Genomic DNA, 20,585 nt, shown 5'->3' on the forward strand with positions numbered 1-20,585 from the left:
CTTGCATGCGGCCATGGTAAGCTTCTGCGCCGTGCTTTCCCACATACCAAGCATAGCTTGTAGAGTGCTGCAGAAGCCTGGCCAATCTCAGCCAGTTTGGGGGGGGGGCAGTGTGGTGGGGCTTGTCTGGGCCCCTTCAGGCAAGTAGAGTGCTGCGGTTTTTCTGTTAACATTCAGCAGCACCAGAAAACAAACTAACCCCCCCCCCCCCTCGCCATGAATTCTCTGGGATGATCACGGTACCCCTCCCCCCACCGCGTGGCTGGTATCAGGGAAGATCCCTGCAGGCACCAAACTACCCTCCCCCCCCCCCCCCCCCCGGCCGCTGACCCCCCCCCCCCGCCCTCGCCATGAATTCTCTGGGATGATCACGGTACCCTCCCCCCACCGCGTGGCTGGTAACAAGGAAGATCCCTGCTAGCCAAACGCGAAAAACTCAGGGCCAATTTCCCATCTGCGCTTGGCTAACTGCAGGGAAGGATTTATTTTCCGCCACAGGCAAACAGCCCAGTAGGAACGGCCACCTCTGTCCCCTTAATTAAGTTCCCATATTTCAACCAGGTTACCAGGAGTGATATCACTCTCCTGAGGATTACACAACAAGATAAAGAACGGATGTTGCTTGAATGCCAGCAAACACCGGGACCATACGCTGCCAGGCTTTGTCAGGCAATGATACCAGATTACTTGCTGCAAGCATGGCGTGGTCAAGTGTCCTACCATGGAGGAGGGAATAAGGATGCACTGCCCAGAAACCTTCTGGCAAGGCTTTCGGAGTACCTCCAGGAGAGCTTCATGGAGATGTCCCTGGAGGATTTCCGCTCCATCCCCATACACGTTAACAGACTTTTCCAGTAGCTACAGACTTTTCCAGTAGCTGAACTGACCGCGAATGCAAAGTCAGGCAAAGTAATCATTAAAAACCGTTTGCTTTTAAAACAAGTTTTATATTTTAAAAGGTAAACTCACCTGAGGTCCCTTCCATGGGGTCAGAGTCTTGGGTACTGGCTTGGGAGGCTTGGGAGGGTACTTCAGTCAGGGTGATAAAAAGATCCTGGCTGTTGGGGAGAATGGAGTGCTGTGTGCTCTCTGCAAGCTCATCCTCCTCCTCCTCCTCCTCCTCCTCTTCTACCCCATCGGCAGAATCCTCAGGCGTCGAGACTATCCCCGACCCAGAATCCACGAACAAAGGTGGGGTAGTGGTGGCAGCCCCCCCTAGAATTGCATGCAGCTTGGCGTAGTAGCGGCATGTCCGCGGCTCTGACCCGGAGCGACCGTTTGCCTCCTTTGTTTTTTGATAGGCTTGTCTGAGCTCCTTGACCTTCACGCGGCACTGCTCAGAGTCCCTATTGTGGCCTCTCTCCATCATGCCCTTGGAAATTTTTTCAAAAGTTTTTGCATTTCGTCTTTTAGAACGAAGTTCTGCAAGCACTGAATCCTCTCCCCATACAGCGATCAGATCCAGTACCTCCCTCACGGTCCATGCTGGTGCTCTTTTTCGATTATCAGCCTGCATGGTTACCTGTCCTGATGAGGTATCTGTGGTCACCTGTGCTCTCCACGCTGGGCAAACAGGAAATGAAGTTCAAATGTTCGCTGGGCTTTTCCTGTCTACCTGGCCAGTGCATCCGAGTTCGGATTGCTGTCCAGAGCGGTCACAATGATGCACTGTGGGATAGCTCCCGGAGGCCAATACCATCGAATTGCGGCCACACTAACCCTAATTCGAATTGCTAAAATCGATTTTGGCGCTACTCCGCTCGTTGGGGTGGAGTACAGAAATCGATTTAAAGGGCCCTTTACATCGAATTAAATGGCGTCGTTGTGTGGACGGTTACAGGGTTAATTCGAATTAAAGCTGATAAATCCGAATTAAAGTCGTAGTGTAGACCAGGCCGTTGTCTCCTCCCAGTGAAATGAAGTAACAGGAGGCTGTTTTCATCATTCCTTTGAAGAGGAATCTTATCTAGTATAGTACAGAGGTATGTATGGCAGTGGAATGGGAAAAAAGGAAATAATTTGATAAATAATTAGAAAGATAATTAGAACTGCATCTGCATGCCAGTTGTATGTCCAACAAGGAAAAAGGACTGTTTGTTAAAGCACAGTAAAATAAAGGCAAAAATGAGGCTATAGATGAGAATTTGTCCAGGTAGCATTGGTTTAGTTGTGAAAAAATTGGAATCTCTATGACCTAGATGGAGATAAACTGTTCCCCCTAATTTTTGCTGGCTACAGATGGGTCATATTTTAAAATAAGTATAAATTGTGCCTTAGTCTCTTATCCCAGTGGAAATGCAAATTTAAAATAATCTTTGTGACAAGCCACACATTCTCTGGGATGCTTTGAAGGTTTGAACAGCATCTTGTGGAAACTCATGGAATAGAGTCCCGCCCCAACTTGGAAAACAGTAAAAGTTCTGTTACTAAAATATTGTGATTGTTTCAGGTTTTATGGTGAGACTGAATCAAGATTACGACAGATATTTGCTGAAGCCTCTCAACGGTACATTCATTTTAGATCATTCTGATTACATACATGTTCATGTGTGTAATCATATAATCAAATTTTGATATTATTGCGTAAAGAAAAGCTTATGAAATTCTCTGGATTGTAATATTTTTCCTGCAAAGGTATTTTAAATGTAGATAAGTTTTATTTATATACAGCTTGGCGCAAAGAAGAATAATCTAATCTACAAATTTTATGTTTTTGGTCCCTTATTATAAATGCAATGTCATTTAAGGAGGCTGTTGTATATTATTCTAAACCAATTAGCATGAGTCCTATGTAAAATATTAAATTCTCATCCTAGTTGGTGTTAGAACTCAAAACTCTCATTTGCAATAGAAAGGAACCCAAGCCAGATAGATTGGATCCAGATCCGAAGTTTGTTTACATTTGTTCCAAGGCTGTTTAGATGCAAAGATTTAATTTGGGATGATTTCTAATTTCCAGTGGAAATGTTCTGCCACCTGAGCCAAAAGAGAGACTCATTTAGCTTAAATAAGAGAAGCCCATCTTCTGTTTTACCCATATTTCATCATAGAAACAGAATGGTAGAAAGCTGTCACTGACCTTATTGAGTAGAAAAACAAAAATCTTGTTAAAATCTTACAGAATTTTAATATTGTAGTTTTGGAAAAATCTGTTGGTGTGGACATGAAAGTTGTGATTACTGGAGGCATATAGTATGTATGTAAGTGTTTTTAATGGCTATCTAAACCATGTGTGACTGCACCTATAGGGCCAGATTCAGTACTAAAATATTTTCACTCAAGTTTAACCAACAGAATTGTAAACTAAATTCATTTGGAGGGCCAAATTCAACCTAGGAAGGAGCAAGAGAGAACCCAGCTTGACTTTTAGGTCTCAGTTTAAGTTTGCAGGGACAGCAACTAGAAAAGCCAATTTTTTACTTATTAGCAGAATAAAGTCAGTATAGAATCTGAGAACAATAAACATGGAATCACAGAATGCAATTATTTTACAGAGTCATATATTGGAGCAGAAACATACTTCAGGCTGAAAGTTTGTCACCTTGGAGATTTGGATACCCATTAATTTTAATGGGAATTGAATGTCCATATCCATTAGTTTTGAAAATCGAAGCCTAAATGTTTTAAATGCTGCTATGTACAATTGGCAGATAAATTACTTTTATTTATTTTTCTTTCAGTCGTCCATCAATTATATTTATTGATGAGCTGGATGCACTCTGTCCGAAGAGAGAAGGGGCTCAGAATGAAGTAGAAAAAAGAGTTGTAGCTTCATTACTAACATTGATGGATGGCATTGGCTCAGTAAGTAAAGTATATTGATACAATTAGTGTATTAAGGGGAAGAACTGAATAAACTGCATTTGGTTTTGTAGCACAGTCAGGCCAGCATAAGATGAGTCAGAAGAAACTTTTAGACAGCAATCTAATATCCTTATTGAATTTAAGGGAAAAGAAAGAGAAGACATGTGTCCCTTACTAACACTAGATAGGGTTAAAACTAATAAGTGATTTCCTTCAGTAAATTACGTTTACTTTAACAGAGTATCGCACCATATTGTTGTGACACTTCAGAGAAATTAAACCTATATATCTATATCTATTTATTTTTTATTTGTATATAATGTGTGTGTATTTTGACATTCAGAGACATTTTTGAATTGCAAGAGAAAAGAGTATATAGCTTCTTCCATTTGCTTTTTGTCCTTCCACATCTCCCACTTTTCTGATTTTTTGGGGGGCAGGGGGGGCAATAAATGTAAGACTTCAGAGGCATCTTTTTATCAAGTCGAAACAGATACCAGATTATTCGGAAATTAAATGAAAATACTGTTGGTAGTGTTTTTTGTCTGGCCTGGATTGCTAAGATACCCTTTCAGTTCCCATACTAAATTTTTTAGGGCCTTATTGACTTCAGTGATCTTTCAAAGGATAGTAGGAGTGTGAGGTCTGTGTCTTTCTGCACAGAGTTAGAAGCAGTGAGTATAAAAATCTTCAGGTTTCAGAGTAACAGCCGTGTTAGTCTGTATCCGCAAAAAGAAGAACAGGAGTACTTGTGGCACCTTAGAGACTAACAAATTTATGCATATGCATCCGAAGAAGTGGGCTGTAGTCCACGAAAGCTTATGCTCTAATAAATGTGTTAGTCTCTAAGGTGCCACAAGTACTCCTGTTCTTCTTTTTATAAAAATCTTGTGGATGTTAACTGCAAGTTTCCCTTAATTTCCTGCATAAAGTTTTGGCAGCTCAAATAGACCTCTATATAAGGCTACAGGAAGGGGATATTTCCTATTAGTAAAGACCAATGGATCTTCTTTCTAAGGATAGTCTTTTTGGGGACATTCTGAACACCACACTTTCAAAACTCTCTCTTAACAAAGAAAAGCACTACTTAGCTCTTGTATAGAGCTCTTCATCTATAGAACCACTTTTCAGATGGGGAAACTAAAGAATGGAAAGGTGGAGAGAGTTGAGTAAGGCCGCTCAGCAGGATCATGTGAGTGTGGCTAAAACATAGGTCTTACGATTTCCAGTCCAATACCCTGTTACTGCATGGTAGTGCCTCCGACTTCATGGACTTGTAGACTTTTTAAGGTCAGAAGGGACCATCATGATCATCTAGTCTGCGGCCTGCAATGTGCAGAAGGTCAGAACTCACCCACCCACTGCTGCAATAGACCCATAATCTCTGTCTGAGTCCTGAATTACCGTATATACCTGTTCATAAGCTGATTTTAGTAAAAAAGGGAAGCACCAGAGAAGGGGGTCAGCTTATGAACGGGTATAGAGAGGGAATTTTGGGACACAGCCCCTCTTCCTAACAGAGGGAGCAAGGAAAGGCAGCACAGCCAGAAGGGAAGAAGCGGGGCCAGAGTCCCTCCGCTTCTGGCCACACTGCTCTCCCCCCAGCCTCTGAAGCAGCTGCAGCTCTGGGGCTTGCAGGTTGCAGCCATGCTGCTCGGCCCCGCCCCCCAGAGCATGCTGCGGCTGTGCCACCCGGCTCAGCCCGCTGGAACATGCTGCGGCTGCGCCGCCTGGTCTGGCCCGCCGGAGCAGGCTCGGCCGCGCTTCCCAGCCTGCCAGAGAAGCTCCAGCCAGGCCAGAGACATCCTCTCCAGATAAGGGGAAGAGATGAGATGGGGAGAGTGTGGTAATCCCGGGCTAGGGGTGGGGTCATGTGGGGGTGGTCACAGGGGTAATTCCCCTGACCCCCAGCTTCCACCCTCCCACCCCCCAAATTTCCCCACCAGTTGTTGTCCTGGCCCATCAGGGTAAGCAGCTGGCGCACCGGGACACTTTGTTTACTTAGGTTTACCTCCGTGCCTGCAGACCCTCAAGGTAAACAAACCATTTTTGTGGGATTTCCCCCCCCCCCCTAACCCCCCACCACACACAGAGTTTTTCAATATTTCTGAAGGGGAATTTTTAATTTTGGGTCATTTTGATCTGAATCAAAATAATTTGGTTTGTTGAACTGACCTGAAATAATTTTTGGGGGTCAGCTCAATATTAAACTTCATTTCCCTATTCTAGTGAATTGTCCCATGGGGATTATAGTTCATATTCCCATGTTCTCCTTTGGGCTGTGTTCTCTGATATGATTATATTGCCCAACGTGCAACACTATCTTTCCTGGGACTCAGCAGCATAGTGCCTCATGGTAGTCATGTATATGGAGGTGCATCATGGAAGATGTAGTCTGGCCAGGGAGCCTGGCCTATAAGGAGGATGGAGGCATCAGGCTCCTGAACTACAGCTCCCATGAGGCAATGTGCTACAATAGGAAAATGCAGTTTAATGTTGAGCTGACTCAAAAAAAAAAAAAAAAATGTTTCATGTTAGTTCAGCAAACCGAAAAAAGCATTTATTCATTTCTGAATTGAAAATGTTCAGAACTCTGCATCCTGTGAAAAATTAAGGTATTTAAACTTTCTCCAATTTCGGACAAAAACAAATGTTGAAATATAGAAATTTCCTGTGGAACTGAAATTCTTTTGCTCCGCTCTAATGGGAGCAATGCTGTCCTCCCGAACTTGATACCAGGGGCTCAGTTCCTGTCCCAAAAGTTCCAGCACATGATGATTCTTCATCTGATGAGTTGTAAAGTGCTATGTGTGTATTATTACTACTTACTCTTTTGGGGTTAGAAGAAGGCTCTAGTTTGCTATCTGAACACATACATAAGCATGTGTAAATTGTGAGGTCTTTAACACCATTTTAAAATCTAACTTGTTTTTCTATTTATTTGTCTCATTAGGAAGATGGTGCAGGGCAACTTTTGGTACTGGGTGCTACAAACCGTCCGCATGCACTAGATGCAGCGTTACGCAGACCTGGGCGTTTTGATAAAGAGATAGAAATCGGGATCCCCAATGCCCAAGACCGATTCGACATCCTCAGAAAACTTCTTAATAAGGTTCCTCATCTGTTGACAACAACAGAGTTGGTGCAGCTGGCTGATAGTGCCCATGGCTATGTGGGAGCAGACTTGGCAGCCTTGTGCAAAGAAGCAGGTAAGGTATGCTGCTAGTCCCACCGAGAGTTCACTTACTCTAAAAATCCACCAGACTGCTAATGGTACACACAGTACATCTCACAGTGTGACTCAAAACAATGAAATCTCTTCTCTGTTTTCATATTTTTGTAAAATTTTATAACAAAATCCACAAAGGGCTTTAGAAAGTTAACAGACCATTGGGAAACTGGGGTAGTTAAGGGGGTTGGTAATGGGATCTGGAGCCTCTTGCTTTCCTGCCAACAGTTTGACTTTAGCCCAGGCTGTTTGAGACCAAAAGTTGTCGTCGTTTCATGACTGTTCCCATGTGGCTGTTCTCAGCCCCTTTTTTCACCATTGGCACTTTTGTTGTCTGGTCAAGGACTAAGTGGACATGAAGACTGAAATACTCTCTCCCCACTAGAGGGGAGTAGTATGAAAAATATTGGTTGTCTGCTGCCCTAGCCATATTGTTCTATGGACAAAGAGAGTCTCCACACTGCCAGATCTTTAACAGGCACTTAAAATATTTTTTAAAATAATAATTAAAAAAAAAAAAGATGTCGACTGTCAGAATCCTCATGTCATTTTTAGTTTAGTATATAAAAAGTCTCTTGTAAGCTGTTGGTCAATGCATTGAATGGATTGTGACTGTTTCCAGGTATTCCTAAGAGCTTCTCTGCTCTTTCCTCAGTAAACAAGATTGTGAGGCACTAAGAGAGTTATCCTCACAATGCATTCTGGGTTGGATACACTGGGGAATGTTTAAAAGCAAACCTATTTCTGTTTTTAAAGAAAAATCATAGAAACTTTCAATTTTTCATTTTTCAAAAACAAGGGTTTATAAAATTTAAATGTCAGGCTTTAAACTGCCCTTAGAGCATTTAAAAAAAAAAACACCCCTTAATTATTGTCAGAACATGACTAATATTATACCTGCACCTTTTTATTCAACAGAGTTTTGCTAAAAGTAGTAATGGAATAGAGCACTGGATTCTATTCTGACCCATGCATTGTGAATGAAATTGTCTGTTAAGCTTGCAGAATTGTTATTATGGGGGATAATGCATAAACCAGAAAGATCTATACTTGATAATCAGAGTTTACAGGGCTGTCTGTCAAATATTCATCTGTTGATTTGTGTACAGATTAAAGGAAGAAGATAAATATGGACGTTTGGTGTCATTTTAACAGAGTCACTTTGCAGGCTATAACCATGCTTTAAGCTCTGTTGTAAGCTAGCAGTCATTCTTTTTAAAACAAACAAAAACCTCACCATTCCCACTCTTCTCCCCCCCTGCTCCCCGCCCCCCCCCCCAGGTTCTGATTTGAAAAATCTCAGTCTGAGACCCCCCTCTGTGGACATTGAGGTCCACATTTCAAAGGTGTTTCAACCCAGTCTCTACTTGTGTACATGCAACTTTTCTCTCTGATCTTGGGCACTTATTTTGTGCATCTTTAAAGGATGATTACCTAGTCTTTTTAGATCTATGGATGGAACACGTGGCATAAATATAAAGTATCTTAATTATTATGCAGACCTCTATGCTTTTGTTGTTTTGTATTACAGTAGTAATATAAATAGAAACAATTTACCAATTTTTTTCCGTAAAAAATAAACATTGGATCTTTGTTATAATGATATTTGCAAATTGGTATCCTGGAGTGACCTCTGCTGGAAGAAGATGCAGTCCTGCCCTTGAAGCTGTTTGCAGGCTAGTTGTATTTTTCCTCAAAGAATTAAAAAAAAAAAAAAAAAAAAAAAGACTTTTTGGCTTAGAGACTTACAGGAAAGGAATTAAATACCTTTTTATATTTATTTTATTTATTTAACAGCAGTGTCTATTTTTCCTGATGATGAATTTTATCATTTTTGAATGTGTACTTTGCAAAGAAAAGTCATTAAGTATCTTTCTGAAGCTTGTAAAAATATATGGCATATTCATCACAGATACATAAAAGTGAGAGATGGAAATGATCTGCCTACATAGTATATAGCCTGCCCCGTTACCCGTGAAGACTTCTTCTGGTACATTTTCCAATGTTTTCTTTTGTCTTATTTTGAAGTCCCAAGCAGTGGGCTTGTACCACTTCTCTTAGGAGAGTATTCCACAGTCTAGTACATCTTACTGTCCAGGAGTGTTTCCTGATATTCTGCCTATGTTTTTATAGATTAGTGTTATCCCATTATTTCTTGTTATGTCCTTGTATAACACATTAACTCTCCTTCCTTGGTGTTTACACACTTCAGATGTTTGTATGCTGTTATCATATCCCCCCATCACCTCATTCATTACTTAACCAAACTATAAATATTTAGCTCTTTTAATCTTTTCTCATAAATAAGTCCTTCTAGCCTCCTGATAACGTTTGTTGTTTGTTCTCTGAACTCCCTCCAATTTGTCAAAAACCTTTTTGGTAATGTGGTGCTCAAAATTGAACTCAATATTTTGTGTATATTACAGCACAAAAAGCAGCATAAACATGAAGTTAAGATTGCTTAATGCATTTCTAAATAATCCAAACAGTTAAAAATCGGAGAATCCTCTGTTAAGGTTCTTTCACAATTTTAGAAATACATGCTACTTTCAGTCAATACACTTGCATATGAGTACAAATAAAAAATGGGAATTCACATGACCACCTTAATTTTGACCACAAAAAATATAAATTCAATGTAGTAGTATTTATTATTTGTACTGAGATATTACCAAGAGGCGCCAGTTGAGAATCAGGGTCCCAGTGTTCTAGGCATGCTACAGATACATTTACGATGGAAAGACAGTTGCTGCCCTAAAAATCTTGCATCTAAATATAATTATGTGCTCACAACAAGTGTAACCTGCTTCTCGAGAACTCTTCATTCTTAACAATTGTATTGAAAACCTACATAATTTTATATGTATGCTATTTTCATGAGCAGAAGGCAATCTGTTTATGATATGGTAACCCAGTGCTATTGTAGGCCAAGCTGTGCAACTGCACATATAGTTAAGGTTGCCTATGACATTTCATTATATGCCAGTTTTTTCTAATGGCTTGTTTACATGAGGACACTCAGGAAAATTAATCCAAATTAACTAATAGTGTGGATGGAAAGTGGATTAGTTAAAATGCATTAAACTCCTGCGTGGACACCAGCGTTTAGAATTAAAGTGACCTTAGTTCAGTTTACTTTAATTCACTTGAATTATGAGATATTTAAACATAATAAATTTTGGGTTCTTATTATTTACCCTTCTGATTTTTGACCCTTTCAGATACATGGGGGGCACATTTTCAAGCTTTGCATCCAAGAGGGCTAGAAATATACTTCAGTTTTTAAAAATGAAGCCTGAGATTATCACGAATCTCCAGGGTGGATTGATTTTAATCAAGGTGATTTATATCATGATTCAAATCTCCATGTTGAAAGACTAAACTAAAATCGATTATTTAATTTTTTCCATGTGTATTTCAGTTACCGTATATACTCATTCATAAGCCGAATTTTTTTAGTAAAAAAGGGTATAGAGAGGGAGCAGTGGGATGCAGCCCCTCTCCCCGACAGAGGGAGCAAGGAGAGGCAGCACAGCCAGCAGAGCCAGAAGGGAAGAGGCGGGGCTGGAGTCTCTCCGCTTCTGGCCACGCTGCTCTCCCCCCCCCAGCCTCCGAAGCAGCTGCAGCTCTGGGGCTGGCAGGCTGCAGCCGTGCCGCTCATCCCGTCCCCCAGAGCAGGCTGTGGCCGCGCTGCCCGGCCTGCTGGAGCATGGTGCGGCCGTGCCGCTCAGCCCACTGGACCATGCTGCGGTCGTGCCGCCCGGTCTGGCCCGCTGGAGCAGGCTGCGGCCGGGCTGCCCAGCCTGCTGGAGCAGCTCCAGCCAGGTCAGAGACATCCTTCCCTGGCCCTCTCCAGATAAGGTGGGAAAGGATGGGATGGGGAGAGTGGGGGGGTCCTGGGCCAGAAGTGGTGTCATGTGGGGGGTGGTCACAGGGGTTATTCTCCTAACTCCCAGCTTCTTCCCTTCCTCTACCCCACTCCCCCCAAAAAAAATTTCCCCACCATTTGCTGTCCTGGCCTGTCAGGGTAAGCAGCTGGCGTGCCGGGACACTTTGTTTACTTAGGTTTACCTCCGTGCCTGCAGACGCTCGAGGTAAACAAACCATCTCGGCCCACCAGCGGCTTATCCTGATGGCCCGGGAGCCAAAGTTTGCTGACCCCTGAATTATAGGGTTGGTTTATGAACAGGTTATAAAAATTTTCCATTTTTACTTATCCATCTTGCGGGGAGGCAGGGGGATCAGCTTATAAACGAACTGGCTTATGATCGAGTATATACAGTATTTTCTAAAGAAAGGAGCATTCTCATTGGTTGAGAGAACCATGAAAACATGTTGATTTATAACTAAATAGAGCCTTTACACTAAATCTGATACATCTTTTTGCTGTTGCGGAACACTATAACTACAGGTATTTAAGTGATTTTAATATTTTTCAGATTCTTATTAATTGTAAATGTTTTAATATGTCAGGAAATGGTGAATGATATATAGCTTACTTACTAGATAATTAACTTTTTGCTCATGATTTGTGTCAATCTGCATTAGTTTTGTATTCATCCTTGCTCCATGTTATGAAAAAAACACCAAATATCATGAGGCTCACAATAAAATCGTGTAAGGTGGCAGCACTCATCTCTGCACTTCTTAGACCTGATTGTTGAGCAAGGCCCACGTTAGGAGGCAGGCAAGTATTATTTATCCATTTTACAGATAAGGTAATTTAGGGCTTGTCTACACTGTCCTGCTGTGTGGACTATGGGGATTTGAATCGCAGAGTGCACCAAAATTTTGCTCTCTAGCTGCCCCATTTGGATGCTGATGGCGTGAACTAAAAGGTGCCTCGTTTGTGTTAAGACAGTCTTCTTTCAAACAGGACTATGTTAATGTGCACTAGGTACCTTTTTAGTTTGTGTCAGCAATGTCTACGTGGGGAAGTTAGAGTGCAATGTTTTGGCACACTCTGCAATTCACACCCCACTGCAGTCTGCACTGCAGCACAGTGTGGATATCCTGAGAGGTTGCACGAGGTCACTTTTGCGCAGAGCTGGGACTAGAACATGGTCTATAACATGGCAAGTCTCATTCACCTACTTCAGGCACGTGGCCTTTCATAATAAATATGTCTGATCTATGTGCTTGGTTGTGTTGTCTGTAATCACTAGAACCCCTCCCTCCCCATACACAAACCAGGCCCCTTAAGAGCCAGAAAGAGAAACCAGGATTCCTGATTCACTGTTCCTCTGTGTAGCAGTGGTTTTCAACCTGTGGTCTGTGAGCCCCCACTATGTCTATATTTCCAAAGGGGTCTGCATCTCCATTCAAAATTTGTTAGGGGTTCACAAATTGAAAACCACTGCTATCCTGTCTAGCAATTAGCTGTGTAAGCCATGGGCAAAGTATGCGTTGCATCCTCCTGTAATGGCTGATTCGCTTATAGTAAATATTGGAAAGACTTGCATTTATTTTAATTATTGGATCAGGCCCTACGGCCTCAGGCTTGCAAGGAGCTTCAAGTGGCAAATCCCCATGGACTTCAGTGCGGAGCTCTGTGTTGTCTCAGGGGTCTATCTGTGCACAGCTCTTTGCAGGATCTGGGCTTAATTCTGAACCCAGTTAACAAAGCCATGGTTTTGGGGCTAGAGGAGGTTTCTTGTGTCCTAAATTGCTTAGTAGACTACCTTTTTAGCATCAACAGCTGCGTTCTGAAGTGTTTTATCTCAAACAGACATGCTGTTTAGAAGATAGGCTGTGACATATCCTTGCATATAATGTCTGTTTGTATTCCCCTGGGATCATGCTGCCACTCTAATTAATTGGCCACACAGCCTTTTATTAATTCTCTAAAAATTTATAATGGATTTAAATTAACAACAAAGATAAGCACTGCACTTTTTTGGAAAACGTATGAAATCTTAATTATGTAGCAGGGACATGAATGATATAAACTGTGCTGAATGTTAGAAGATGCTTAGCAACAAAGGTTTCCAAATATAGCAATTTATTATAAACTTATCCTTCTATGGTTGCCTGTAGCATTTCAACAGGGTGAATATAAATATAGCTTGATTTCTTCAAGAAGTGGATTCAGTCACATTGTTTACAGTGAAAGGAAGTATTTGCTTTGTAATTTTTAGAATTTATCTTGAACATCCTTGTTCATTACACATAATTTCAGTGTGCTGATATAAAACACTTGGACCCTGATAAGATAGCATCATCAGGAAAGGAAGAACAAATGCCCTTGTTTAAACAGTGGGCTTCTTGCAATAACATCTAATTGGTTGCAGTAACTTCCACGGTAACTCTGAGCCTTTTCTGAGGTAGAAGCACTAATTTTGTTTTACATCTGAAAGATTTATAAATTCGGCATTTTCTTTAATGTAACTGCACAGCATAGACAAGTGTCACTTTGCTTTGTGAAGTTGGGGGTTGTGTTGGTTCACTTCAGTTGAGCTTGACTGCTGTTTCCTGAAATGTTGTAGAAATAAGAAATCGGGTCAGATTCTCAGTGATGTAACTCACATAGCTCTACTGAAGCCAGTTGAGTTTACACCAGCAGCGGAGGCAGCCTTTCGTCTTTTAAATAAAACATAATTTTCAGAATAATTTAGTTTAGGAACCATAGTGCTCAGTCCTCTCATCTATTCTTTAAACTTCAGTGAACAATTCACTTATAATGCAGAATCTCTAGTATTTAATTTATGATTGCGAAATGAGCATGCAAGTTGCATTATTTGAGGGGTCTGTCTTTTTAGCATTTTTTGCCAGGCCCATGAAACTTTTAGCTGTTAACTCCCTCCATCGCTGTCCCCTAGCCCAAACTCTGACTTATGTCCCATCTACCCTTCCTTCATCCCCTCCAGAGAAACCTGACTCTTGTCTGCCATGCTCTTATCCCCTCTACATTAGGGTGAATGAACAATACAATTTCAGTTTTTATAAATAAATAGGAAGATCCTATGCCCCTGAGACCAAGGAATGTCCCTGTTTACAGGATCTTTTGTTTTGTCTTGGCTTTTGTAACTTGATCAGGCTGGCTATCTGAAGGAGCTGTTGACCCATTGAGCTGATGAAATTGACAGCAGGCTGGGTGAGCCTCCCTATATGCACTACAGGGACTATCCCCACATTTGTCATACTACAATACTGTCCCCATGCCCTCCATGAGGCTTCCCAGTGAACATCCCCCTTGAACCAAGCCTTCTTCACACATACTCCTATTTATTGTAGGGAATATTATTATTATTATTTTTATTTTTTTTTAATTTCCTGCTGTTGCTGATGCAAGTTCAACTCCATTGGTGTTAGCCACACCTGGTGCCCTAATGTAGACAAATCACTGGCTACCAATTCTGTTTTCAGCACCATGTTGATTAGACCCCCTCTTGAGTAGCTTAAGTCTGAGGAGCTACTCCTTTGCTTCCACTTTAGCTCTGCAATCTTGCAGCTAGGTGTTGCACCAACCATTTTAGAGGTGGTGTCGGACTGGATTGGAGTCCCTTTTGGGGCACATTAGTGCCATCTGGTGCTCTGCTTGGAGAAGTTACGTAAAAAATGGCATTGTGTGGTTCCGCCTTTATTTTCTCTGAGAATCCAGATCAAATGTGCTCAAATGTCCAAGTAGAAATATGCTCCCCTCTCCCTCGGTTGTTAGCCTGGCAAACTCCGGATGAGATCTGAAAGCTGAGCTGTATTTTTTTTTCTTCTTTGCTCTTCTTCATCACCTGTAATAAATATTCTGCAGTCCAAATAATGATGTAAATGAGAGATGGCCTGAGCCATGAAGTTCAGATACAAATCTGAACTTCACTGATGGTGTTCGGGCCTGGTGTTCTGTTTTGGGCTCATTGCTAGTATAAATGTTAAAATTATTACAAATATTTTGCCTGGTTTACATTGTTAAATGTAGTATGTATATGAGTTGAGTGCACTTGGAAGCTTAATTTTGTTAATGTGAGTAAATTGCCAGGGTGATGGAGTGTTGTTTTTGTTTTTTAAATAGGTTGCAAAGTTAGATTTTAGAGAGACATCGCCAGTTGTCACGCTGGCTGTTTTGATCACTTATAAAAATGGAGGGAGCGTATTATTTCTGCCTGATGATTTTGTTTTAACACAGCAACAGATAAACATTGGGCAGCTGCAAATAAGTTATTACTGAATAGTGTAGCCACATTCACATATCGAGATGGTCATGTGGGGAGATGGAAATGTTACAAACCTATTTATCTTTACAGGGTTATGTACCTTTTTCTGGGGTTATATGGAGTCAGGTCATCAAAAACAAAACTGAATCTGTATGAAACAGTGGAAGACATATATTTATTCAGAAATGACAAAACATAGAGTTCTGAAGCTTTTAAGTGATGAAATCCAAATATGATGTAGAGGTACAACTACAACTTTATTACTGGATTGTAATAATTTAGGTCCAAAAATTCTCTCTCTCCTATCTCTTCTCCTTCTCCTTCTCCTTCCCCCCACTTCCAACCCCTTTATTTGAATGCACATTTCTGCAGCGTAGATAGTAATGTTACACTGAAAAGAGGATCACTTTTGCTTACGTAATACTTTATACATTAATTAATTTACTGGGTAATGGTATCAAGTGAATCTTGTTATCATTTTCAGGGCTCATGAGTGTTTTTTTAAATCACTGTAATGTCATGTAATTTCCAAATTAAATCACTAGCTCCAAATCTTGTTTTTTAAAGTGAAGCAAATAACATAATTTGCCCTCCTAACAGGTTATGTACAATTGCATGCTTGCTTTGCACGGATACACACAAAGCAGAATGGCTTTTTGTTGGCTCAGGCTGTAACATATGTTTTTGGGTTGTTTTTAAGAATGCTAATTCAGAGTGATTGCTTCTATGCAGAAATGGTTACATCTGGATGTTAAAGTGTGGCTAGAGGGAGCATGTTTAAGACTGGATGGAATGTGTTGACCTTACATTTGTCTGTGAAATCACTTGTGTTCTGTTTTTCCGTTTCTTTTTTTTTAAAATTTTTTAAATTAACAACTTGTGGAAAAGAGGAACAGGCAGAATTACTAATTAGTTTAAACTCTTTTTAGTTTTTCCAAGATTTCCTGTTTAACCATCCCCTCTCACACATTTTCTTTGGTATGGGCCAGATTCTGACACCTTTACGCCTGTTGAATACTACCTTAAGTAGATTGTAAGCTCTCAGGGACCTTCTTTTTTGTTTTGTGTATGTGCCGAGCCTAACACAACAGGTAAAGTTAAGGCTCTTCTGTGATAAAGTGGCTCCATTGACTTTTTTTTAATAGGACCATTCATGGAATAAGATGGCAGCCAATATGGCTAACAGTAGCAGACCCTGGCCCACTGTTATCCAGAAATCTGCCACTACATACAGATACTCTGCTTTAGACAAAATCTGTACTCTTTAAGGCAGTGAATGGAGTTTTTATTGGTATACTTGTTGTTTAGAGTGGAGAGGGTATAAAAGACTAAACGTATTACTTCTCGGCCTTTTGGCTGAGGGGTGAAAAACATTAGATAATGTATATTTTTGTAGGTTGTGTGGTGGTTTTTTTTTGTGTGTGTCCGGTTCTAGTTTTCTGCAATACTCTGATTTCTGTTCTGTGGATGGTATAGTGCAGGGGTAGGCAACCTATGGCACGTGTGCCGAAAGCGGCATGCGAGCTGATTTTCAGTGGCACTCTCACTGCCCGGGTCCTGGCCCAGAAGATGGGATGTATCAGCAAAGAAAGCTACCTCTTGGAGCTCAGAATTGTAGAGATAAAATGAGAAATGCCAAAAGCCAAGCAGAGTTGAACCTTGCAAAGGAATTAAAACCAGTAGTAAAAGCTTCTATAGCCATATAAATAAAAAGAAAACAAGGAAAGAAGTGGGACTGCTAAGCATTGAGGATGGAGTGGAAATTGAAGATAATCTAGGCATGGCCCAACACCTAAACAAATGCTTTGCCTCAGTTTATAATAAAGGTAATGAAGAGCTTGGGGGTGGTGGCAGGGTGGCAAATGGGAATGAGTATAAAGAAGTAGAAATTACCACATCTGAGGTGGAAGTCAAATTCAGACATCTTAATGGGACTAAAGTGGGGGCCTGGATAATCTCCATCCAAGAATATTAAAGAAACTGGCAGATGAAACTGCAAGCCCAATCACAATGATTTGTAATGAATCTGTAAACTTGGGGGTCGCACCCTAGGATTGGAGAATTGCTAATATGGTTTCTGTTTTTAAGAAAGGGGGATGGGGGGAAAAGTGATCCGTGAAACTACAGTCCTGTTAGTTTGACTGTATGCAACTGTATGCAAGTTCTTGGAATAAATTTTGAAAGGGAAAGTACTTAAGGGGACAAAGGTAAATGGTAATTGGGATAAAATACAACATAGTTTTACAAAAAGTAGATCATGCCAGACCAACCTGATCTCCTTCTTTGAGAAGATAACTGATTTTTTTTAAGAGAAAGGAAAGGCAGTAGATCTAACCTATCTGGATTTCAGTAATGCATTTGATACAGTTCCACATGGGGAAACTATTAGTTAAATTGGAGAAGATGTGATTAATATGAGAACTGAAAGGTGGATATGGACCTGGTTAAAGGGGAGACTACAATAGTCATACTGAAAGGTGAACTCTCAAGGTTTATGCTTGCCAATGATTTTCCCATGCTGAAGGAATCCTCAGCAGCCTTTTTATGGCAACTTTGAAAGGAGCAAGGAGGGCTTAACCAGGACTAAGCACCTAGCTCCTTGTGTTTACTTCAAAAGGTCTGAGCACTAATTCAGTTTCCTCCCTTAAATCTCTGATGCTCAGGGATAAGCAAATCTTTGCCTTGCTGGGATACAATATTCTGTATAGTGAGCCAGGTTGGCTTGTCCCAATTAGCATCTGTGAAATGTGTATGTATTCTTGCTCCCAGACTATTGCACTGGGCAGCACAGCATGGGGAGGAGGTGAGCAGCCCTCTGTGGAGAAAGAAGTGGTTCAGGACTATTTAGAAAAGCTGGACGAGCACAAGTCCATGGGGCCGGATGCGCTGCATCCGAGGGTTTTAAAGGAGTTAGTGGATGTGATTGCAGAGCCATTGGCCATTATCTTTGAAAACTCCTGGAGATCGGGGGAGATCCCGGATGACTGGAAAAAGGCTAATGTAGTTCCCATCTTTAAAAAAGGGAAGGAGGAGGATCCGGGGAACTACAGGCCAGTCAGCCTCACCTCAGTCCCTGGAAAAATCATGGAGCAGGTCCTCATGGAATCAATTCTGAAGCACTTAGAGGAGAGGAAAGTGATCAGGACCAGTCAGCATGGATTCACTAAGGGCAAGTCATGCCTGACTAACCTGATTGCCTTCTATGAGGAGATAACTGGCTCTGTGGATGAGGGGAAAGCAGTGGCCATGTTATTCCTTGCCTTTAGCAAAGCTTTTGATACGGTCTCTCACAGTATTCTTGCCGGCAAGTTAAAGAAGTATGGGCTGGATGAATGGACTATAAGGTGGATAGAAAGCTGGCTAAATCATTGGGCTCAACGGATAGTGATCAGTGGCTTCATGTCTAGTTGGCAGCCGGTATCAAGCGGAGTGGCCCAAGAGTCGGTCCTTGGACTGGTTTTGTTCAGTATCTTCATTAATGATCTAGAGGACGGCGTGGACTGCACCCTCAGCAAGTTTGCAGATGACACTAAACTGGGAGGAGTGTTAAATACGCTGGAGGGTAGGGATAGGATACAGAGGGACCTAGACAAATTGGAGGATTGGGCCAAAATAAATCTGAGGAGGTTCAACAAGGACAAGTGCAGAGTCCTGCACTTAGGACGGAAGCATCCCATGCACTGCTACAGACTAGGGACCGGGTGGCTAGGCAGCAGTTCTGCAGAAAAGGACCTAAGGGTTACAGTGGACGAGAAGCTGGATATGAGTCGACAGTGTGCCCTTGTTGCCAACAAGGCTAACGGCATTTTGGGCTGTATAAATAGGGGCATTGCCAGCAGATCGAGGGACGTGATCATTCCCCTCTATTCGACATTGGTGAGACCTCAGGTGGAGTACTGTGTCCAGTTTTGGTCCCCACACTACAAGAAGGATGTGGAAAAATTGGAAAAGTCCAGCGGAGGGCAACAAAAATGACTACGGGGCTGGAGCACATGACTTCTGAGGAGAGGCTGAGGGAATTGGGATTGTTTAGTCTACAGAAGAGAAGAATGGGGCGGATTTGATAGCTGCTTTCAACTACCTGAAAGGGGATCCAAAGAGGATGGATCTAGACCAGATGACAGAACAAGGAGTAATGGTCTCAAGTTGCAGTGGGGAAGGTTTAGGTTGGATATTAGGAAAAACTTTTTTACGAGGAGGGTGGTGAAGCACTGAAATGGGTTACATAGGGAGGTGGTGGAATCTCGTTCCTTAGAGGTTTTTAAGGTCAGGCTTGACAAAGCCCTGGCTGGGATGATTTAGTTGGGGATTGGTCCTGCTTTGAGCTGGGGCTTGGATGACCTCCTGAGGTCCCTTCCAACCATGATATTCTATGAGATTTACAAGTCTTTTCTCCCCTCCAGTGTGGTGTGTCTGGAGCCCAAGGGATCCTCTCCACTCTCTTGAATTTTCCTTTCTTTGCTCTCTACCCACTAAAGACCTTAATAATGGGATTCAACCCACCCTTCCAGCTAAAGTAGGTTAGTCACAGCCACCTTTGGAGCTGCTCAATGTTGCTATTGATATGAATTGAAACCTTTCTTCTTTCAGTGGCTGAGTTGACTGCATTAGGAGCTCCCTCCCCACCAGCCAGTAATTTACCAAAGATGACAAAGTACCAAATCTCAGATTGGCATTCCTTGTAGAGAAGAGTGTTTTTCTACCTCTAGGCTTCTGGGCTGATTCTATTTATGGTTTTGAATTTGCAATCTCAATATATTACTTGTTTAAAATGACATTTCACATTTTTGAGAAACCTCTAGTGAGGTCTTTTATTTTGTCATGGTACTTCCTGCTTTATTTCATCCACCGTTTCCCTCTTATGTACCACATATCTGTAATTAATTTGAAGTATTTTATGTTTTTCAACATTACATTTAATTGAACACACATTAGTCCAGTTATGTTTTTAGATACAAATCTCTGAATTTTGGCTGACATTTCTCTGTTTAGTTCTATTCTAATTCTGTGTCTGCAAGTTGGTTTCTCTGTTTACATTCTGTAGGTAACAATAATACAGATCCCCACTGAACTGAAATGCACCAACCTCTCTGAAATTAATTTCATTTTTTTTTGTCTTTCAACTCTGATCCATTGTCCAGTTTCACATATAACTTACACAAATGCAGGTGTGTGTGTGTGTGTGTGTAAATATATATATATATATATATATATATATATATATTTACACACACACACACACACCTGCATTTGACTCTGTAGGACTTCCAGATAAAATGTGCTCTTGGAAAGTTAGAGAGTCTTCAACTGCCAGCATTGCAAACTCAACCTGAGATTTGAAGGTCAAGCTGGGTTCTCTTTTGCTTAATTCATCTACAGTTTAAAAAAAAAAAAAAGTCAGCAGT

General features: G+C 41.4%; 1 protein-coding gene across 8 annotated transcripts in view; it reads left to right on the top strand.

The window, feature by feature from the left end:
• Positions 1-20,585, top strand: part of SPATA5 (spermatogenesis associated 5) — a 306,473-nt gene that overhangs the window by 16,279 nt on the left and 269,609 nt on the right. For all 8 annotated transcript variants that reach the window (XR_008445214.1, XR_008445213.1, XM_054030920.1 and 5 more), the window contains exons 7-9: positions 2,450-2,506; positions 3,681-3,804; positions 6,758-7,013. Coding sequence is in view for 6 of the 8 variants with exons in the window: in XM_054030920.1 (XP_053886895.1) it covers positions 2,450-2,506; positions 3,681-3,804; positions 6,758-7,013 (437 nt within the window). In the remaining 2 variants the exon portion in view is untranslated. The remainder of the gene's footprint in view (positions 1-2,449; positions 2,507-3,680; positions 3,805-6,757; positions 7,014-20,585) is intronic.

Source organism: Malaclemys terrapin, chromosome 5 (assembly GCF_027887155.1).
Source record: "Malaclemys terrapin pileata isolate rMalTer1 chromosome 5, rMalTer1.hap1, whole genome shotgun sequence".
In the NCBI taxonomy this organism is placed as follows: domain Eukaryota; kingdom Metazoa; phylum Chordata; order Testudines; family Emydidae; genus Malaclemys; species Malaclemys terrapin.